The sequence below is a fragment of the Carcharodon carcharias genome, chromosome 26 (genome assembly GCF_017639515.1).
Source record: "Carcharodon carcharias isolate sCarCar2 chromosome 26, sCarCar2.pri, whole genome shotgun sequence".
Taxonomy (NCBI): Eukaryota; Metazoa; Chordata; class Chondrichthyes; order Lamniformes; family Lamnidae; genus Carcharodon; species Carcharodon carcharias.
This window is the reverse complement of record NC_054492.1, coordinates 30,522,180-30,546,150: the sequence shown is the minus strand read 5'-3', so window position 1 is coordinate 30,546,150 and position 23,971 is coordinate 30,522,180. Positions and strand designations below refer to the sequence as shown.

Below are 23,971 nucleotides of genomic sequence, written 5' to 3'. Positions count from 1 at the left end.
AATGAATTAGCTGTACAGCACAAAAAAAAGGCCCTTAGTGCAGAAGTTCACCACGAAGATTGAAAAGAGTAAAAGGGAAGATCAGTGTGGTAGTGTTTAAAAGATATTACGATTGGGTTTTTATATTCTATACATCTATCAAAGGAAGGAGAAATGGAAGAAGATGTGTGTCTCACTTAAGCCCCTGGGAAAGCCTAAGAGATGATGCTATGAATCTTGACTAAAATTAGGTGAAAGTGCAGGGATACAGTTACCTTGTCATGTATTACGTGCAATTCTCTGTTTATACTTGAGTAACAAATTTAAGCAGAAAGGCATCCTATTATGAGCTAGCTTGTCTCCGAAGCAATATTGTTTGCTCTTCTCAAATGAAATGAATGTAAAGCAAAAGGTTCTTTTCCCACACCTTTGATTAGGTCATGGCACGGGGAACACACTTACATTGCTCGTTGAATACCAGAATCAGAATTAAATAGGCCAGCTGCATCAAAATGATTGTTTTTCTGATTGCTACCCTGATTATCTGCCATTGGTGCTATTTCGTGGATCTCAGTTGGTTTCTTAAATTATCTGTTCCCTATTCTATCTTGCTTATTCTACAGCGAGTCTTCCCTCCATTTTACTTGTCTTTGCTTCATTTTCTCTCCATTTTGGTCTCAGTTTCTCTCCTCCAGAAATGACTATTTTCATCCCTATTTTGTTCCCTCCTAATCTTTCAACCAGCCGGAGTTGAAACAGAACAGCTCAAATACTAATCAACTCCGGGAAATATTTTTCTTTCAAAATCACACCTGTTATAGTCTCCATAACGTGTTTCTTTTTCCTCTTTGCAGCTCACAACTGCTGTGAGACAGTGAAAGTTGTGCTGTGTGCCTCCAAGGAAGGATTTCCCGTCTCTGTGCTGGCAGAAGAGAATTTCCAGTATGTACAGGACACTGCGTATGACATGGCACAGTTCCTGGTGAGCAGTGCTGGATCTCAAGAAGCACTCAACGCTATTAGGATAATGGATAACTTCCGCGTATCCTCCGACAACGTGGCATTACTGGATAAAAATTTGACTTTGGAGGTGCAACATCTGGTCTTGCCGTCCATGTGGAATGTCCTGGGACCAGACGCCAAGCTGCCAGGTAGGGACTGAGGATTTGATTCATTGATCATCATCACAACTTGGGGAGATTGGAAGAAGCTATTCAGCACTCCTAATATGTTCCAGCATTCAATAAAATCATAGCTGATCTGCAACTTTTCTGCATCCATCCACCTTAGCTTCATATCCCTCAATGGCCTTGCCTCACAAAACTCCATCAATATCCGATTTAAAATTCAGCCAGCCAGCATTCGCTGCTTTGGTGGAGAGAGCATCACACTTGTTGCCTAACTTCTCTCCTGAATGGTCTGGCTCTGATTTTTACAATTATAGCCTAGCCTCTCCGAACGGCATGAAAAATCTCTCTCACTCCACGCTGTCAATTCCTTCCAAAATCCTAAAAATCTGAATCGAATCACACTGTAACTTTTATTCCAGGAATTCAAGCCTAGTTTGTGTAATCTCTCCTCATATTTTAAAAATTCCCTGTGGGTGCGTGGGTTGCATAACTTCTTTGAAGCCATCACAGTACTTTAGTGAAGAGTCTCAGAGGGCACTGAATTTGATGTTGGCTCAGAATTGGCATTGAGGGGCAAGATTTATTCAGGCCTTGCAATGAATCTTACAAGCCTCCTGGGCAAATGCTGTATCAACTGCACTGGTGTCTGACCAAACATACCTTCTGATTTCTTTTTGGAGTGTACGGGAGATTTGTTTTAAGAGCAGGGCTCCTTCAAATTTGTCTGTGTAGTCAAGCATGTACGGTAACATGAAGGGACCAACTTGTGTGAGGCCCACGCAGGAACTTTCCGGTTGCTGCGCAGTTTAGAGGGAACATTGCTCCTGAATCCTAATGTTGTGAGGAAGCATCCTGGCTGTACTATTCCAGACAGGACGATGAAGTAATCCAGTTGAGAGGTTTGGCTGCCACATCCGGAGCTGCCGACCTATGATATGCCCAGTTAGATCAAGGGATTTATAATATACAAAGCAGGAAATGGAGGAAAACTGAAATACAATTCAGAATCTGTGAAGCTTGTCAGTGGGGCAAAACCTGTAGTTTGATTGCATTTGATGGGCTTCAATATGTTTATTTGGTGTATTGGAAAGAGCCAGTGCGTTTCATGTGTACTGCTCTTAATTTATCCCTGTATTGTTCCACTGCTACCAGCAACAATAACAGACCCACTCCAGTGTTACACGGCACAAAATGTTCTCTCAACACATAACCCAAGTTCAGAAACACTCAGCCGCCATTTCCCTCTCTGCTAATTTTAACCAGTTTATTAATGTGGTTTTTGATGAGCATGTAATACTGTTTTCTAAAAACACACAGATATCAAGGTGAATCTGTTGCAATTTTTGGATTGAGTGAGACTTTCGTTAATCTGGACTTGCTAGCACAGGTCTTGGGGCAACCCCAAAATAAAGTTGGCACATTCGCAATGATTGGCGATCAAGAAGACTGCTCAAAAAAAAAATGCTGCTGGACTTTGCAGCTCTAGTACCTTTACTTTGGGCTGCCATCAACTCATTTTGAGGTGGCGCCATACTCAGTCTAGTTCAGCATTTTTTCCAAAAGTATATGAAATTTTTTAACCTATTGCCATTATGCTTTGCTGAAAGCTCGCTGGGAATTTAATGAAATGAGGGACTTGAGTGAAGTGACCCCTTACTAAAGGCTGCAGGAGGGAATTAACTCTGGGCACCTTTAATCAAAAAAATCCTTGTCTGCAGCCAGTCATGGTCTTGTGGATAGACACCAGCAGCCTGTCTCGATCTTTGTGTAAGCTGCAGCTCTTTTGAAGCGAGAATTTTATGTGCGAGTGAACAGACCGTGTGTGTTGAGATGAATAACTTCTCAACTCTGAGTATTTTCCAGCTACACTGGTTCTCTCACTGAATGATTATTCATCTTTTGAGCAGTTTCAGGAGGGTGAATAAAAGGTCACAGTACTAATGGGATCGTTGGCTTACACTTTGGTGCTTACCTTCTGATACTGGTTCCTTCACATTGCAGCTGCCTGTGGAGCTTGGCATTTTCTAACTTAAGGATTGGCAAGATGTATTTTTTTGTTTTAAATTTTCATTACTGATAAAGGTTGTTTACTGTATCTGCTGAAGTGGCTTCAACCAGTTTATAAGAGAGAAATTTAAAAGCTTCTGCGCAGGCGGAACAGATTCATGGAGCTTGATGACCTTTTCCTGTTCCTACACAACACAGCTTCCAAAAGAAATTTCGTAATTCCAACTTAAGTTTGGTCACTAACTGGGGGAAAAAAAACTAAAATTGCAAAATTAGGTTGGTTTCAGTTCACTCAGAGGTCTCTCTGCTCACCTGTTTACCGCCTGGTATTCATTGGTTTAAAATAATTCCTTTTAAAACGACAACACTGCCATAAATGCAACCATAAGTTGCAAGTGTAGCATAGTTAAACTGATAATTTGTATGGTGGTGAATATATGTTTTTAAATCTTAAGCACAATTGTGAAATGTTGAGCTTACATTACACAGATAAGTGCCAAATGGTCTAGCTCCCTTCCTCTAATAATGGGATGTGCAGGTTGGAGTGGAATGACCTGAATAGGAGGGATGGAAAAGGGTGTCTGATGCACTAAAGGACCAGCTTAGTTAAAAACTCCTGTGGTATGGTTCATGGCAAGATCACACCAAACACCAATGTGATGAATGACTATTAATCTCTTTTTGCTGGTGTTGGTTGAGGGATGAGATATTGGTCAGGACACAGGAGAACTTTCTATTCTTCATCCAGTGCCCTGCAACCTTTTATGTGCGCCTCAACAGGGAGATGAGGATTCAGTTTGATATTTCATCTGACTGATCAGAATTACATTTGATTGTCAACCTGGATTACGTGTTCATACACTTGGGGTTTGACCCCATTACATAGAGGCAAGAACACCACCAATCGAGCAAGACACAGCAACAACTTGCATTTATGTAACACACTTAAAACATTCCATAATACATCACAGGGGGGGTATCAAACGAAGTTTGACACCTGAGTCACATAAGGAGAAATTGGGGCAGATGACCAAAAACTTGGTCAAAGAGGGAAGTTTTTAGGTGCATTTTAAAGGAGGGAAGAGAGGTTTTGGGAGGAATTCCTGGACCTCAGGGCCTTGGCAACTGAAGGCATGGCTAGCAGTGCTGCAGCGATTAAAATCAGGGATGTACCTGAGGCCAGAATTGGAGGCGCACAGAGATCTTTGATGATTGTAGGGCTGGGGGAGGTTACGGTGATAGGGAGGGGAGAGGCAATAGGGGAATTTTGAAAACAAGGATGAGAATGTTAAAATCAAGGCATTGTTGGACTGGGAGCCAATGCAGGTCAGCGAATGCAAAGGTAATGGTTTAGGACTTGGTACAAGTTAAGATATAGGCAGCAGAGAGTTGGATAAGCTCAAGCTCATGGAAGGTGGAAGGTTGACCATGAGAGCATCGGAATGAGCTACGTTTATTTTGTAACGGTTCTCAAGGGATTCATTTAGATATAGGAAGATTGATTTTACTGCAGAGAAGTTAAAATTAATGATTGCTTATTTTCAACACTGCTGCTTTTGTTCTCTAAACATCAAAACAAAAAATGCTTTGCGCTCCCTGGGTTAATGTTTATGAATCATAATATATTCTTTTACAAGGTTAACAATTACATCTTTGTCTCCATTGGCAACCTGTTGCAGATGTTTGGTTTAACCCATGAAAGTGCAGGAAAGCCTGTGTGTAAATCCTTGCTTGAAGTCTTTCTGCACCCCTTCAAGAAAATGCTTGCAAGAATCATGATTTTTAAAATCAAATATTAATGCACTGAGGTGCAGGGAAGCAGCCAAGGTCGACACAAGTCACTGCACTTGAGAAAGCAATTTGCTCTATGATACGTTTTGAGACAATTCTATTTCATATGGCACAAGATGAATTATTATTGAGTCAGGTTTCTTTTTCTGTTTCATTCTGTGACACCACTGGAGGTGGGGGAGGTGGGTAGGGAGGGGGGGTGGTGAGTGAGGAGGCATCCCTGAGTACCTTCGCTAGAAATGACAGCTTGATGACCTTGGACTGGTGAAGGTCTAATGCCCAGTTATTATTAATTGGGAAACAATGGGGTTTCTAAAATGGACGTGTTTGAAAAGAAAAAAGAGGGATTTGCATCTATAACACTTTTCATGACCACTGGATATCTCGAAGTGCTTTACGGCCAATGAAGAACTTTGGAACTGTAGCCACTGTTGTAATGTTGGATATCCGGCAGCCAGTTTGCACAAAGCAAACTTCCACAAACAGCAATGTGATAATATGTTTATATGACGTTTATTAAGGGGAAAAATATTGGCCAGGACATCAGGGATAACTTTCCTGCTCTTCTTTGACATAGTGCTAAGGGATTTTTTTATATCCACCCAAGTAGGCAAGTGGGGCCTTGATTTAACATTTCAATTGAAAGGTGGCACCTCCAACAGTACAGCACTCCCTCAATACTGAAGATACTAAAGAAATAAACCTTCTAGCCAATTCTTTTTGGGTTTTTTAATATTTGTTCATGGGATATGGGTGTCAATGGGAAGGCCAGCATTTTTGCCCATCTGTAATTGCCCTTGAAAAGGTGGTGATGTGCCACCACTGTGAAACACTGCAGTCCATGTAGTGCAGAGTGCTTTTAAAAGGGGAGTTCCATCATTTTGACCCAGCAACGGTGAAGGAACGCTGATATAGTTCCAAGTCAATGGTGTGTGACTTGGAGGGGAACATTGAGTCTGCTGCCCTTGTTCTCTTAGATGGTAGAGGCACTGGTTTGGAAGGTGGTGTCAAAGCTGAATTGCCAAAGACAGTTAAGTTTTGAATTTGCAGTGCCTTGTTTTATATGGAGTGAGAGGGAAGGGATTGGGAGTAAGTTATAGTTCCTGCTTTTGCAGCTGCATAAATTAATTATATGGATGACCAGTAAACTTTTGACTATGGTGTACAGGCAGTGCAAACTGATGGCCAGGTGATTGGAGTGACTTGGGTCAATGCTGTTCCCATACTTTGTGGGTTATGGGGGTGGGGACAGAGGGAGTGGAGAGGGGAGAGTTAAACACAAAAGGGAATATGTAGTTTCCTGAGCACTGTAGTGGGGAAGAATTATGCTTCTCCTGTTCTCCTGACAGCACAGGAACATTCTCCCCTTGTACTATTCTCTCAGTTCATAGTCATTCAAGCACTACTTTCTGTGAATCTGATGGTTCCTTTCAAGTCACCTCAGTACCCATGAGAAATGCAAACAGAAATTATTCTGCAAGTGAATGATGTCATGGGGGTGAATCATGATGACCATCAATAACCCATAATAGATGACCTACAATATGTTGGTGCTTATCCAAGTCCAGCAACTTGAAATATTACTATGTTTTCCCCAAAAGGCAGTCAATCGTCTGATAAATGTAGATTTAGTAATGAATTAATGTAGAATTATTGAAATTGCCACAGTAAGTGATGCAGAGCCTATGAAATGCTGTATCTACGTTTGTGTACTTGTTAAGCATTTATGCAGAAATGCCTCTGGACTGTTCAGTGGGCTAAGAATTGAGGAGTTAATCGTTGGGAGTTTTGATGAACATCCTCTTTTGAAATGTTGAACAATGCTGCTCTTGTATCTACCAAAGAGCTGGAACAGGCACTCGCTCTTCATCCCCATCCACTTGGTGAAATAGACTGCGCACTAATTACTGCAGCTTCCTTCACTATCCTCTATTTAAATTTTTTTCACCAACAGAATAGTTCATAGGGATTTCAGCACAAGTGAAGAGCACTCACACCTGTGGTGTTGTGATTTCTCCCTCAGCTATCTATCACAACTTACCTACTTGTTTTCCCATACTCTTCAATTTTTATTGGTACTTTGTCGCATTTGGTGCTTGTGGAACCCTGCTGTGTGTGAAATGTGTTGCCCTGTTTTCCTGCATAACACTCCCATCAAGTGATTTGGATGGAAAGTATAATTTGGTGATAATGAGGATGTGTGAGATTGCAGTGTACAAAAGCAAGTTATTTGTTTTAAAATCCCTCAGATTTTCATTGGAGGCTATTTTTTGTGCAAATGTGACTTGTTTAATGTTTTTTCTAAAGCTTCTATGTGGAATTTATTTTCCTGCTTTCCAAGTTGGTTCTGTCTTCAAAAATATTAAAAATTTTAGAAAACAAAAATGGGTTTGGATCAAGTCACTGATAAAAATTGCGTTTGGGGAAAGGTGCAGGACCGATGAGCAGATTGTTTCTTTCTGCTTCCATGCACCTTCTTAAATACCCTTACATCCTACTCATGACATTCTAGGATAGTTGCCACCATTGGAATGTCCATGTTTAAAATGAGCAATTGCTTTAAATCAGCCAAAAAGTGATGACCATTAGCTATTTGCATTAACAGCAATTTCAAAGTTGCTGGCTACAGAGTCTTAAGCGTTTTGTCTATTTTGGGAAGAAGCAGCTGTACTTACCTCACCCACCCATCACAGGCATCCGACCAAGCTAACATTGTTACTCTTCTTATTTGTTATGTAACTTGCAGAGCCATTGCTGAGGGAAAGTATTAATTATGGTGCTAACTTAAATTGATGGTTAATCAACTTATCACAGAACTGCCTCTCTGCTTTAGTCCGACAAGCCCATTTTGCTTTTTAACCAAGCCCCAATGGATATTGAAGGTGGCATTAGTTCAGCTGAGGGCTGTTCTCGTGCTGCTTTCTTCTGCCGTTCATGGCTCCTAGCTGCAGGTATTTTAATTGCCCTCTCTTGCATGCTGGAGACTCAAAGTGAGTTGCCCAGGGAAAGGATGCTGGCAAAGTGGAAACTCAGGGCCATAACAGGCTCATAACAGAATACAAAATTAAATCACGGTATCTGTATTTCCATCCACATTTGTGAAGCTGTCATAAACCAGCCACGTGCTAGTTCATCAGCTCTTTCAGTTGGACTGACCTGACCGGTTGGGACCACTGCAGACTTTGGTGAGTTTGGTTTAGCTGCAAACCTTCATTCATGTGCTACAAGAAGTGCTGGCAGAGTACCCCTGGCATCACTCATTCCCATACAAAGTTATCCAAAGGATCAGTTTACCGGCATATCTGAATAAATCCTATCCTGTGGGTATAGTGGGTAAAATTGTGTTTGTGTGAGTGCACTGCCTTAAATGGTGGGGACTGTAGTTTTAAATTAGGAAAATCAGCCCTAAAACACGTTGGAAAACCAGGGTTGCTGGATTGTGCACTAAGATAAAAGCAAAACACTGCCGATGCTGGAAATCTGGAACAAAAACAAAAATACCCGGAAAATCTCAGCAGGTCTGACAGCATCTGCGGAGAGGAATACAGTTGACGTTTCGAGTCTGTATGAGTCTGATGAAGAGTCATACGGACTCGAAACGTCAACTGTGTTCCTCTCCATAGATGCTGTCAGACCTGCTGAGCTTTTCCATGTATTTTTGTTTTTGTTGTTGGATTGTATATTAGCTTAATGGCACCCTGCTTTCCTTTCACCAGTGTCTCTTTTGCAGACTGATTGCCCCATGTGTCTCTGGCAGTGGAAGATTGAATGAGCTGGGATTCAGCGCAATTTTCTTTCCTTTTTATTTTCTTGCAACAGGAGTTAATGATCTTGCCTCAGTTTTGTTTCTACTGCCATGCAAATAGAGAACAGGGTGGCAATCAAGGGTACATGTATAGATTGATCCTTGGTAGCTGCCAAGACTCGAACCCTTCCCACACCATTCATGCTTGAGATAATCTGGTACCGATGTATTGGAAGAAAGTAATTTTGCGACAACTGTTAGGGTAAAGTACAACCTCAAGCCTAAAATTGAACTTATTCCAGAATAGTTAACTGGGTTCTAAGACTACAAAAGAATCAGTATAAAATTAGTCCTTGGCAAAGCTTTCCTTGCTCCTTGTTTTGCTTGTTTGTGTAGATTGGTGCACAGCAATGCATCGCCTTTCTCCAAGTGTCATATAGTTGTGAAGTCGAGTGGGAATCATCTCATCAACTGGGTCAGGAATTCCATTGTAGCCAGGTTCTTGGATGTCGAGCTATGCAATAAGAGGAGGAAATGCTAAAAATATGCAGCATCCATAGAGGAAAAAGACCTGCTCTATTCATTTCATTTTCTGTTTTGATTTTAGGTTTCTAGTAGTTTTCAGGTTTTTTAAAAATAAAAATGATGTGCTGTAAGCATGCTGTTAGTTCAAATTAGTCACTCATGGCTGATGGCGCACTGACTTTTCTTGAACAGTTTTGAAGGAAAGCAGGGTTTCCTCTCCATGTGTGTCTGTGTGGAATGGCAGCAGGAGCCACAATGTGGAATTGGAAGATAATCAGATGACCTTGAATGTTGATGGCCCACATAGAGGGCAACAATTTAAGAACCATAAGGAATACAAGCAAGCGAAGACCATAAGGTCTGTCGAGCCTGTTCCACCTTAAATATGATCATGGCTGATCTTCGGCTTCAATTTCACTTTCTCACCCGCTCCCAGTGTCCCTTGATTCGCTGAGGACCAAATATCTGTTCATCTGAGTTTTCAGTATACTCACCAGCACATCCACAACCCTCTGGGGTAGAGAAGCCCAAAGATTCACAACCCTTTGAGTGAAAAAATTTCCCCTCATCTCAGCACTAGATGATTGGCTCCTTGTACTGAGACTGTGAAGCCTTGTTCTCGATTCCCCAGCTAAGGGAAACAGCCTCTCCATATCTACCCTGTCAAGCTGCTTCATAATCTGGAATGTTTCAATGAGATAACCTCACGTCAAAACTCCAGAGAATATAAACCCAATTTACTCAGGCCTCTCACCATAGGACAACATAGGCATGTAGAGTAAACAAAATGTAATAAAGGTGTTATTTCTGTTGCTTACACGTATGTTCATAATGTGTGAAAGAGTCCACCATCAGCCTGCACCATTGAAGAAAATGGGTGAAATGGTCACTCATCTCAATACTGTGTGTGACACGTGAGCACAGCATGAAATATTATGCAGCATGGTTGAGGTAAATCTAGAATGTTATTTCAAATTGAAACCATACAAGGGGACAGGGTTTGAAACTGGCAAAGGGCAAATTTGTGACTAATAACAGGAAGCTCTTCATTTAGGGGCTGTCAACATGTAGAATAGGCTTCTACAGGGTTCCGAAGAAGAGTCACATTGGACTCGAAATGTTAACTCTGTTTCTGTCTTCACGAATGCTGCCAGACCTGCAGAGTTTTTCCAGCACCTTTGTTTTTATTGTAGAATAGGCTTCCTGTGTAGGGCAGTGGAGTCCAAAGTAGGTATCATTTAGTACAACGCTTGGATGTTATGATGTGGGTACTGAAGCTACGTTTTGAATGGATGAACTAGGAAGGGTCAAGTGATGGTGCTCGCCAATATTTATTTTGCAGCAGTCTTATTTGCATTAATCAGTTTGTGAATGCAGCCAACTTTACTCAATTCTAGTAGAGACTGGGTTTGATTTTGGCTTTCTGTTGATCTGTTAAACTAGTTGCCTCCGCAGTTTGGTGTCAGTCCGGTGCTGAGATTCGGTGCCAGGGATTACCTATCAGAACGTGTCTGACCTTAGTTTACAGATAATGGTATTGGTGACTGCTGTCGAGTCTCGTGCACAAATGCTTCCTCGAATGAGGCAATAAAAGACTTCACAAGCCTGTGGAACTACATTGCTGCATAAATCACTGCCTCCAGGAAGGAGACAATTGAGCACAATTGTAGTTTGAAGGGCTGTCTGCAGACTCACTGCAACAACTCCTTCCTACTTCTCTGCATTTTAGAAATATTAGACTTTTCAGTTTCTTGCTCCCAACTTGTTGTTTTGCTGTTGAGTCCTGGTGCTTTTGAAAAAGAAAATTGTTTCCTCATCCACCTCTTTCTGTGTGTGGATCAACATCTGCGCAGGAGCACTTAACCCAAACTTGTGCTTTTATGCAATAAGCAAATATGCAAATTGATTTCTGGGTGATTTGGGAGCATGACGTGGTAATAGTAAGTCAGAAGGTTCTCTGTCCGCCCTTGAGAGGATTAACAAGCCTACAAAAACACTTGACTTTTTGCCCAAGCTACAATTGTCATATGATAGTGCACTCAAAATAGGGGTTTGGTGAAGTTGCTGGAGAGCCTCTGTTTTTATGTTTGTTTTGTTAAAGATTTAGCGGCGATTACATTGGAGGACAGATTAACTCCCAAGTAACTATAATCGAAATGTCAATACAACTGCCATGTGATATATTTGTGCTGTTTTATGGCAGTGATTTTCAAATTCCAGCAACGCAATGACGCTGGGGCCTCTTTGGAATGTGAGGACAATAGTTTGCAAGCCCATATTTGACAATGCTGCTTAAGGATACTGTGCCAGTTTTGATTTTGTCTTACAAAATTATTTTAAGAGGTGGGAGTGTGAGGCCATCGCCACCCCCAGCCCTTTTGTTGACACCACTGTGATTTTGGAGGTTCTCAATCTCAGTTGTCTGCAGTTTGGAGGTCCAGAAAGTTTGTTTAATGACTGTGGTTCTGTTGTAGGCAAGGTTCATCACCATGGTTAGGAGATGTGGAACAAGTATGGCTCCATTGTTTTTATTGTGCCAAGGTGGGTGCATTTGGTGGTTAGGTAGGCTATTTTTGGTAGTGATTAAATCTATACCATTAATGGCTGGGCTGAAATGTGCGAAAATCATTCTGGATTTCAATCTCTTCAGGGCTAACCTCATGCCCTGGGATGGAGGGACATGCTATGATAATGCTAAGCTATATGGATCATAAGGTAGAACTTACGATTCCCAACCTGCGTTAGTTAATCTTGACAAAGGCAGCAACAGAGGATGCTGCAGTTGGCTTCAGTTGAAGATAAGCGAAATGGTGGGAGTTGGAGTGAGGAATCAGGCAGGGTTCCTGTTCCTGGTCACTGTGAAGTCTGTGTGCGCGTGCCTCTGTGTTTGCGTGTAGGCATCATGTGAGGACTGGGTGGGTTTTTTGGACTCTGAAACCCACTATAACTGTGAATAGCCTGTTCAGCCTTATGTGAAGAATAGGCATTGGGCTATTCCTCTTCCTGCGCCATCATAATCACAACAGGATTTCTAGCCTTGGTCACTGTCAGGCAAACTCTGCCAGAAAGTTGTTTGCTGGCGTACGTGATAACATATTGCAACAAAACTCTTGTGATTTCAGGAGAGGAGGGGGAAAACTAAAGTACATTTGGGATGATGCAAAAAATACACCTCCAATCTGTCATTCGTTTTCTTTTTAAGACCATTTCTCCTTAACTTCCAAAATAGGTTGCCGTTTCTAAGGTATAATGCATGTTAATCTTAAATGGCTGTTATTGGACTCTGGCAACTGAATCAGAAGGTTTAAACCTGACGACAGATTTGAGTATGTAACCTAGGCTGAGATTGTTAGAATGCTGCATTGTCAAAGAAGCTATTTAGTTAAATTGAGGCTCCATTTGCCATTCTAGAGGGAAATATGGTTCTTGTGGCAGTATCCAAAGAGGAGCGGGGAGTTCTGATATCCTGGCCATTGTTCGTCATTCTTTGGACACTTGCTCAAAACAAAATTGTCTAGTCACTCATTCATTTGCCATTGCTGCACACAAATTGATGACCGGAATACTGCAATTCAGAAATAATCCATTGGATTGAAAGTGCAATGTGGTGAGACTTTTGTTACCTAAATGTGTGGTTGATACTTTAAACTAGGCCAAATAGCAAAGTGAAACTGATGCTGATCATGTGTGTTTTTTTTTCAGCTTCCATCCCTCGGGAAACGTTAATGCATTTTGCAGCAAGGCTGGGTTTATCCAGACTAGCCTCATTCCTACTACAACAGCCAGGTGGACAAGAGGCTCTTGGTATCGCCAACCTTGATGGTGCCACACCCGTTAATCTTGCAGCACAGAGAGGTTTCCACGGTCTAGAGGAGCTTCTTACACAGTAAGTGTTCGCTATTTCCAAAAATGGTTATTCGCTGCCTTGTCTACACAAGTGTTTTGTCTGCTTTCTAACCTAGACAGTAAACCTCTGCAACTGTTGTTATAAATCGAAGCCAATTAATGTCACCAGCTCTTAGTTTTGTAAAAACCTGCTGAATGAGTTAGGGAAAAAAAGCAATTATTCTTCTGTTTTCATTGTGTCTGGTGATCCCTTACCCTTTCAGTTCAGTCTCTAAGCAATATATTAATTATAGTTTTACATGTTTGTGTATGTGGGGGAAGGTGCATATGCTTCTCTTCAAGGCTGTTATTAACAGCACTCTACAGGGCCGGTGTCAAACTACAGGTGCAGGGTATAATAAGCAAGGTAATGAGATATTTCAGAATCATAAGGTAGGACCACGTGATGAGATCTCTGAAATATCGGGTTGCAGATTCGTAAAAGTGTTACATATGGAGTTTCTGGTGCAGCTGCAAAATTTGCTTCAGGTGAGACACTTCTGGGAGGATGCTTGAACCACAAGCGCAGCATAAGAGCTGGCTTCACAGTAAACACCTTTTGATGTTTGAAGTGTTGAGGTTATTGCTCAAGCAGAACCTGGTCGTGACATAAACTGAAATTGCAGAAAAAACAAAACAAAGCATGAACAGGGGTGCTAGTATGTGAAAACATGGGATCTAGAACTAGAACGAACGAACAAACAAATCTGCATTTGCACAGCACTTTATCACATTCTTGGGACATCCCAAAGCACATCATATTGATGAATTACTTCTAAGTACAGTCGCTATAGTTACTTGCCAATTTATATGGAAGATCTCTCAGGCAACAAATGAGGTGAATGGCTTATGTGGTATGGGCTTAGAGAAGAATGTTGGCCAGGACACAAGGAGAATTCCTGACTCACTGTACTTGGTACCATGGGATCTTTCCTGTCCATCTCAATAAGAATATAAGCATCTTGATTTGCCATATTGTTCAAAAAACTGCCCTCCCTCAATACTGCATCTGGGTCATATATTTGAGCCTTGGCTAAAAAGTGAGTATGATACCCATTGAACCAAGCAGAGAAAATTAAAATCTCATGGGGTAACGTTGCATTTTTATAATGCACTGGTAAGATCACATTCATCACATTACAAAAGGTTGTAGGAAAGTAGGAACATAAGAGCAGGAGTAGGCCATTCAGCCCATCAAGTCTGCCCCATCATGGCTGATCATTTACCTCTGCCTGTTTTCCTCACTATCCCCATATCTCTTGATGTCTTGATCTCTTGATGAGTATCCAGAAACCTATAGATTTCTGTCTTGAACATGCTCAATGATTGAGGTTTCACTGCCCTATGGGGTAGAGAATTCCAAAGATTTACCACCTGAGTGAAGAAATTCCTCCTCATCTCAGTCTTAAATGGCCTTCCCCTTAACCTGAGACTGTCCCCTGGTTCTAGACTCACCAGCCAGGTGAAACATCCTAGTCACACCTACTCTGTCACGCCCTGTAAGAATTTTATAAGTTTCAATGAGATTGCCTTTCATTCTTCGAAACTCTAGAGAATATAGGCCCAATTTCCTCAATATCCTCATAAGACAATCCTGCCATCCCAGGGAGAGACTAGCCTATGGCAAGTATATCCTTCCTTAGATAAGGAGACCAAAACTGCATACAGTACTCCAAGTATGGTCTCTCCAGGTTTCTATACAACTGCAGCAAGACATTTTTATTCCTGTTTTCGAATCCCCTTGCGATGAAGACCAACATACTATTTGCCTTCCTCATCGCTTGCTGCACTTGTGTGCTAGCTTTTAGGGGCTCAGGAACAAGAACACCCAGACCCCTGTGGACACCCGTACTTCCCAACCTCTCCCCATTTAAGAAATATTCTGCCTTTGTTCTTTCTACCAAAGTTGATCACTTCACGTTTACGTTATGTTCCATCTGCCATGTTCTTGCCCACTCACTTAGCCTGTCCAAGTCCCTTTGAAGCTTCCTTGCATCCTCCTCACAGATTACATTCCTGCCTAGTTTTGGGTAACCTCTCACAGGTTGCAGAGATCAGGAAGAGGAATAAGAGGTTGATGTGTGAGGCATAATTTTAGAAATAGGATTAACACTCAGCAAAAGAGAAGAATAACTGAGGATCTTGCTGTGTCAATGTCTACTTTTTAAAAGATAGAAATAGCTTGGATTTATTAAACCTGCATACCAGTTAAAAATGGGGCAGTTTAGTAGGTTCACAGTTCACAAAGAAACTATTGGACATTAGATGGAGATCAAACACCTGAAGAAAGTTCAAGTAAAAATCTTCAATGGAAGAGTCATCCTGGAACAGTAGCAGAGATGTGGACTGTTCAAAATGTATTTCATTGGTGGACTGGAAAAGTTAGAATGCTGGAAGAATGTGCTTTGGTCAGCAAATGGCCCTATTATCCTCTGACTTTTCTTCAATACCTTTCCCTGTTTCATGTCTGCAAGGCTTTGAGTTCTGTTCATAGGTCTATTTTTCCTTTAAGGTACCAATGCAACTGTATTGTACATTGCTGACTATATTAAGGTATTTGTTCGACATGAAGAGCCTGATTATTTTACCCCCATTTGCCCTTCATTGTCAACCACAACCATCTTGAGATTCCCCAGCTACAGTTTGAACTGTATGTCTTCATTTGAACCTCTGTCTCCATTCTTCGAAAGGTAATTACTGATCTTAATTGCGTCTCTCAAAGCACTCCATGTACAATGAATTACTTAGAAATGCAATTATTGTTGTGGGCAAATAGGCCAGCAAGCTTGGCACATAACAAGGTTTCATAAAGAGCTGTGAAATGTTTAATCAGTTAGTCAGGTATATGGAAGATAATCTAGTTAATGAGTGGCAGGGCCTGTTTAATAGGTGGATATCCAATTTCAAATCAGGCAGCAGAAGACATTCTGTGAATCACAATAAAACAGCTGTTAACCTGTGGTTCAGTACAAATGCCAGTTTCCACTCTTCCCTTTTGGATCCTTCCCCTGTCCAGAAGCAAAACCCCCTTACTGGGAAAAAACTTAACTCTTAAGTACAGGCTTCAGGGAGCATCACCTGCTCGCAATCCACTCTGAAGCTTGTCCTGGTTTACTCTTAAAGGGACTTGAATTTCTAACATTATCAGATTCCCTTTCTTTTAAGAAAAAAAATCAATTATATTTAGACAAAAAGTACATAGATATAAATATGGGAAAAGATAATTAGATTCCCCACTCACATAGTAAGACATCCTTCTTCTAGAACCTTCAATCCTCTTGTTGAAACAATCTGATAATTGATTACCAGTATCTATCCACCTTAGCTTAGATTTCTTTCCTCTCCCACATCTGCTCTAAACTGACTCTGTCTATCCTACGCCTTTTTTTCATTTACACTTTTTGTAGAATGTACATTATCCCACAAAGATTCCCACAAAGATCGGTTATCTATGTAACATTCTATTGGTATTGTTCTTTGTTTCTTCAAACATAGCATTTCCTCCAAGATCTTGGACAAATAGAACATCATGTCTACAGCATCAATGAGAGGAGGAGTCTCAATGACTAGTGTGCTCTTCACTCTCCTTTGCCTCCCATGCCAAGGGGTAACTTTTCCCATTCTCTCCCACAAGAAATATCACAAATCCTCGTGCAATGAAAAATCCATGACCAAATTTGCATGCGAAGCATCACTGAATATGATTAATTTTGTGTTATTTGGATCACTCAGCTGGGAATTTTGGCATAAACTTCTCTTTTTAATTTTTTTAAAGTTTTATTTGCTCAAGATGTCTTCCACCTTCAGATTTTTCACGACAAGACTAAATTCCAGCGCATCAAAACTTGTATCTGGTCTTGTCTGTGTACCTAACCAATTGAGCGGTCTGACAAGCTTCCTCTGCTGTTTCACCTCATCCTTGGTAGCAGCCGCACCTTTCTGTCCAGATCTGGTATGACTAATTGCGATGGGATTGACATTGTCCAAATGAGATTGATGATGTAAAATTACATCCGACTCGCCTGCTTAATCTCCAAACCCACATATCTGAAAGCCCCAGAAGCTTGACTGCCAATTTTAAATTCCTTCTTAATTCGATTAATAACATTTTCTTCATAGCCATTAGTGCTCCCTCCCTGCCACAAAATCATCCACATGCATAGTAAAGCTGCCCAAAGGTTTTCCATTACAGTGCCAAAAGAACATGGCTGGGTCCTCCTTCAGTTGTGAACACACTAACTTTAACAGAACTGCCCTTACCGAAAAATACCACACCTGAGAAGCAAGATTTAACCCATAAACACATTTATTCAATTTCCAGAGCACCCTCTCTATTCCTGGTCCGCCCTTGGGAGGTTGTAAGAATACTTCCCTCTTAAGCAGGTTATCCTGAAGGATAGCTGCTTTGATGTCTATGGAATTACATTTTCAAGAAGTTGTTAAAATTGCTAAAAACAAACCTTCAAAAAATCACCATTCCAGCTGTGGGAGATTCTACCCTGATCTCTTTATCCCCCAAGCATCCCTCAAAACCTCTGGCTACCACCTGAGCCTTGGCCTTATAGGTCCCGTCTGGTAGGACCCTTTCTGTACAGGTCCATCTGTGACAGAGTAGGTTGACCTCTGAATATACCCCGAATTCTTTCCAGTTTTGTAACTCTTAAGTTTAGCCTCTTTTATCGCCCTGTCTTCTAATCTGTTAGTAGCTACAAATGCCTCTTGACCACGGGGATTTCTACTTCTGTCCTTTGTCCAAGAAGGCTCTCCATTATTTATGCTACACTGTCACCTTGTCAGGTTGCTGCCTCTTTTCTCATTGAGATTTCTCTGGACTACTCATATGAGTGTCTACTAGAGATCCTTTCCTCCATCTAAACCTATCTCCCAAATCGGTACTCAAACTTGTGCTACATTTTCTTACCCTCCACTCTTGTAATCCCTGCTGCTAAAACATGGCCCTCACCTCTTGTCTTTCACTTTGGACATTTAACAAGTTTATATATATTTGCCCGTATACTTCCCTGCTCATCCCACTATCCCTCCAGTTGTCTGATCCTTCTGGCAAGTACAGCACCCAGAAACTACTTTAGGCAACCAATCCCTGCATGATTACTTTTTCATGGTCTTCATGATCAGTATGCATATCGATAATGTATTTCTTGAGCCCTCAAATCCTGCCCCTCTGGCTCCAAATGGTAGAACTCATGGTGATGTGAAGTACAAGGTGCCACATTCTGAGTTTGAAGTTTCATAACTCACCCCTATTACTCATGAAAAATGTACTTTTATAGCCTGATTCCCATGTTGCATTATTGGAGTCTTACCATCATGTCCAATAATTTTTCCCGGACCTCTTCATTCCCTGCGTTCTTATCTAATAAGAGACCAGGCCACAAGAACAGAAATCTCCCCAAGACTGTCTTATATGATGTCTTATTGCTCTAATTTTTTCTGATGCTTCAGCTTTGATAGATACTTTCCTGCTGGCACGTAGAGCATTTAAGTGGGTGGAGAAAGTAAGCTAATAGTCGTTCCCCTCTAGTGCTGGGGGATTGTCATATAGTATTGAAGGCAATTTTGGATTCCAGTCATATACTAATTGGTATGGGCTATACCCCCATCGTCTGTAAGGTCTTTTTTGCATGTACTGCCCATGCCAGTGCCGTTTCTAACTAGCGGTCTGGCTGATCTGCAGAATTTTGTGTAACTTTTCATCAATTATGGCATGGTTTCTTTTGCACAAGCCATTACGGAACTGACTTTCTGCAGTGGTGAACATGACTATAATATTAAAGTTCTCAGACATGTCCCTAAATTCATTGTTCACAAATTCATCTCCATTATCCATTGGGAATTTTGTTGCTGACCCATCCCATTTTACCATGACTTGATCCACTATTGTCTGTCTGTCCTTGTTGTTTATTACAGTTGATATGCTGAACCTGGTTGCCATATCTACAAAATATAACAAATAAATATTCCAATCCTTGTCCCAGATGTTCAGGTCCATGGTTACCACTTTAAATTCCCGGGCTAATGGGACACTCACAGCCGGGTGTGGTGGCGTCTGAAATTTAATACATATCACATTGAGATGTGAACAAGGGATTAATGTTCTTTTTCCACAACTCTGACATCATTTAGCAGTAGCTTTAACTTTTGTGATGAAGGATGGGTAAATTGTTAATGCAATTTCCAGATAATTCTCCTCTTGTTAGCCAGACTCTTAGCTCCGGGGGTCAATAATACTTATTGAACTTCTTGACTGGAAACTCCTGGTTTCCTCAACGGAAACCAATAATGTCCGGATCCAGTGAACGGCAAGTTCACTGTTTTACCAAAGACAAGTGTTTTGTCATTTTCCGTGTCCAACTACTTCTTTGCTTTTTTCATCGAAGACTTACTCAGCAATACCAGTATGTCATTCTGAACCACATCAGTGCTGATGAAATGACTCATTCCTGCAATTTCACATGGGAGGACCACCCTCTTTAAAGACCTTAATGTATTATCATCCCTGAATTGAAAGCAGGTAGTGCTTTTGTATTCTTTGACTCTCTGCTTTGTCAAGTGTTTTCAAATAACAGTTTAGCTAATCGACGCCACACACTGTTGAGGTACAGCCACTATCCAGTATAGCACAATTGAAATGAATCAGCAACCCAGATACCCATGGGCTGACTTAAGTTTTTGGTTGCTAATGCAATATATACTTGCTGTTCACCCTTACATTCATCATCAGAACCATCTATTTCATGAGTTGTTTCAAATATTTGATTCCTAATTATTGGACAATCTCTTACATAGTGATATTTGAGTTACACCAGAAACACCTACTAATTATTCCAAGTATTTCTGGTATTCATTCGCCGTTAGCTATCACCCCATTTTTGTATTTCACCCTGATCCATAAATCTATCAAAAGCACGACCCACCTCAGAACGTCTTCCAGCAATTCCTCCTTTGTACAAGCGCCTGGTACTAGGCCCCCCTCGATTTTGAGAGTCAGCAATCATGGAGTCCCCCATTCTCTGTACCACTGCAGAATTTCCAACATCTCTTGCAAAGGTAGCTGGAAACGATTTTTCCCCAAAAAGGGCAGAATTTTCCACCCATCGAGGAAGGTGTTGGGGGTGGGGGGGTGGAGATGATGGGCGGGCATGCTTCCGATCGTGCCCCCAATCGGTGGCGTGGCGCCATTTTAGGCCCGCCCAGCATGACATCCACAGGGAAGCGCTATGCGTTTCCTGTGCGAGTGGGGGTGGGGGGGTGGAGTTCCAAAATTGAGTGCGCGTTCTTTTGCGCATGTGCACGAAAGAGCGCACTCACCTCCCTGAGGCTAAGTGCAGCCTCGGGGAGATCACCTCTACTTTTAAAAATATTAAAAATAGAAAAAAAAATTCCCTTACATGTCCCCTCATGTGACAGTGTCACTTGAGTTGGGACATGTTCATAACTTCCAAGAAAACTTTATTAAAATTTTTAAAACCCTGCGTGAAACCTCATCCTGCCTGCAGGCCCCACCCCCACTCACCGACGGCAAAATCCTGCCCAGAGTTTTTTTTTAAGAGCAGCAGTCAATTGCTCAAAAAGAGTCATCACCACAAAATTGAACATCTGTCAAAACCAAAGTCTACCATGCGTGAGACTTGTGCACAATCTTATCGTTTGAACGCATGAACAGGCTTTGGAATATCTAGATCGAATTTCTTTAGTCTTTCGTATAACCTCTCAAAATCCATGACAGGTTCTATGGACTGATTGTCCACCTTCTTAAATTTATCAAACATAGACCACAGCTTGTAGATTTCTAATAAATCATTATTTTTGTAAGTTCTGTCCACAAATTGTAGTCGAATTGATAATCCCTCTTCGGTATCTAAGTCAGTTACATTCAGTTCCAAAAATACTTTGCTTCTTCCTGGTAAAGACAAGACCAACGCCATACCTTGCATCCTCTTGGCTAGAGAAGTGACCCGAGTTCACATCTCCACCTTATTCTTCTATTGTTTGTATGTTTCCAGTTCCAGACAGACTGGTGGGTAATCATAGTTTGTGATCCTGCAGCATGCCTCAGCCATTTCACCTTAAAAGCTGCTGGGAGCTTTGTTTCTGTCAGAAACAGCAATTGCTTTCTGTTTTCTTTTATCTTCCCATCTGAAGAGATAGAGGTCAATCCTCTGCTACCATGTTTAATAGGTGGATATCCATTTACCAAATCAGGCAGCAGAAGACAATCACAAACTGTGAATCACAACTGTTTTATTATTAAACTATAGTCCAGTACAAATACCTGTTTCCACTCCTCTCCCTGTCCAGAAGCAAAACCCTCACCCCCTAGTGCAGGGGAACCCAGCTCTTAAGTACGGGCTTCAATGAGCATCACCTGCTCTCAGTTCACTCTGAAACTTGTCCTGGTTTACTCTTAAAGGGACCTGCATGTCTAACATTGTCAGTGCCAAAGGTGTTTTGAATTAACTGAAGGTCTATTTGACATGTAGCTTTGGTTACTGGAGAGATTCATGCCAGCATTAACTCCAGTTGGTAGCACGTTTGCCTTTCAGTCAGAACGTTGTGGGTGCAAGTCTTACCCCAGAGGCTGGAACACAAAATTTAGACTGACAATCCAGTGTAGCAGTGAGGGAGTGCTGCACTGTCGGAGGTGCTGACTTTCAGCTGAGACGTTAAACTGAGGCCCTCAGATGGATGGAAAAGATTCCAGGTGCCATTTTGAAGAACAACAGAGGAATCCTTCCTGGTGTCCTGGCCAATATTTATGCAGCATCACCCAAAATAGATTATCTGGTCATGATCACATTGCTCTTTGTAGAATCTTGGTTTTTGGTTGTCTGCCCTCCCTTCGTATGGCTCAGAATTTCAAGATGCTCTTGGGATGATTCACTACGCATAAGGTACTATATAAATGCAGTTGTTATTCCCCAAAGCAGCCGGCAAGATGAACAATTGCTACACAGGATACCCATTACCACTTCCTCAGGCAATAAGTGCAACCACAACTTTGTGAAGAACAGATATATATATATATATATATATATATATTCCTAAACTATGAATATGATATCAGCACATGGTTTAAAACTTATTTAACTATTTGGTATTAATTTTTTATTCCTGATTTGTTTTTTATCTGGCATTATATGATACAGTTGTTTAGTGAACCCTTTGGGATCCCTTGGATATTAAGTGGCAGTTCTCTGTAAAGGTGTGTAACAGACCCTGCTTTGGTTGGTTGCAATGCAAAGCTGCCTCTACTGTGCCCCAATATTGGGCCTCAACTCCCCACACCCCTTCCCTCCCCAATCCCTATGCTGTCGTTGTGCTACTTCTGATTTGCACATCAGTCATCATTCGGGTCTCTGAGTAATTCGGGCAAATTATGCTCCATGTTGTGCCGTCGGCCTGTGCCGACCAGGGACTGGGTTGAGGCTGCTCAACCTCACTTCATTAAAAAGAAAACCCTTATTCCCAGTCCTAAATATGGAGGAGACTTTAACCTTATGAACCAGGATAGGATTCAGATTTACCAGTCCATTCCAGAGGTGATCTAGAGGTGAAAGGATGCTACGATAATCTTTTGTGTTACCCAGTTTTCATTAAGGACACATCTTCCTCTACCGCCTTACTGGCTGACAGTAAATGATACTCCAGGATGCATCACTTCTGTAGCTGCTTCCACTTCCACTCCCCAACCCATTGAAAGCATAGAGGTACTGCATGAGCCCTACTCTGCCACAACTGCAAATAAAAACTCTGAACTCAGCATTAATTTGTTTGGTGGGGGGGGGTGGTTCCAGCTAATTTTAGCAAAATTAATGATAAACCATTTTGACTAAGGTTGGAACCGTGTTGCAACTTCAGTTTAGATCCATATCACCGCAATCACTGTGCTTATGCCAGTCGATGGTCCACAGTGGCTCTGGTTGTCATTAAGTTGTCTTACTGAATTGACATTTCCAAATCCACAGATTTACGGGTAGTGTATATCCATATATGCAACATCTGTAGCACATCAGCATACATATGCTTCACGTAACATTGAACGTCAAATAAATAAAAAAAATCCCTGACTGCATCCAAATTCTTGCCAAAAACCAAATGGTGTGCTTGAACATGTTGATGCATTGCTGGCCAATATCAACAAAAGGGGTACGGTGACCTGGATGTAAATGCTTGCAAAGTCTGGTAGAAACCAGGCAATTGGACTAGACATTCTCTTAATAGGAGTGGAATATTTGCTTAAAAGGAATACTGGATCAGGCACCATTTAGTTTCCAGATGTTTTTGCTTTCGACATTGGGTGTTCCCATAAAGTGCCTTTCAGTTGTTTGCAGATAGGTTTCAGGAGTGAGCAGATTACTTTGAATAGTCATTAAGGATGCAGCTAATAAATTGGGGAGAGTTTTAAAGCAAGTCCCAAAGTAAAATTTAAAGAACCCCTCAAGTAAAGAGGGCTGGAAACTTGCAGTGAGCAAGAGAGTGAGGTATGGTTTGACTTTACAACTGGTGCTGTGATTCTTAGTATTGTTTTAGAATGGTGTGGGATAATTTCATAAAACTAAGGGGAGCAGGAATATTTTTCAAGGGATATAGGAAGAGTGAGTGGCTGGCTTTCAGATGTTAATTTTCCACAGAATTCCCAACGAGGTGAATGATCAAAGCGTCTGAAGCTGCTTTTGTTAATGCTGATTGAGGAAGGAATGGTTACCAGAAAAATACTCTTGCTCCTCTTTGAATAATGTTACGGGGTCCTTTATGTCCATTTGAACAGGCTGGCAAGCTTTCTTCAATGTCTCAGATGAAAGATGGTGCCTTTGATGTTGCAGCCCCGAAGTATCTGCCTCGGTTTGATGATCGAGACCCATAGTTCGACTTTTGTTTAACATTCATT

General features: G+C 41.4%; 1 protein-coding gene across 11 annotated transcripts in view; it reads left to right on the top strand.

Annotated features, from left to right (window-relative positions):
• The window catches only part of LOC121270011 (A-kinase anchor protein 13-like), a 394,374-nt gene that overhangs the window by 140,931 nt on the left and 229,472 nt on the right, over nt 1-23,971 (top strand). For 9 of the 11 annotated variants that reach the window (XM_041175277.1, XM_041175275.1, XM_041175276.1 and 6 more), the window contains 2 exons: nt 834-1,130; nt 12,880-13,063. In XM_041175277.1, the coding sequence (XP_041031211.1) occupies nt 834-1,130; nt 12,880-13,063 (481 nt within the window). Of the gene's footprint in view, nt 1-833; nt 1,131-10,012; nt 10,129-12,879; nt 13,064-23,971 lie in introns of those variants that run through there. The other 2 variants (XM_041175281.1, XM_041175280.1) reach the window with 2 other exon arrangements.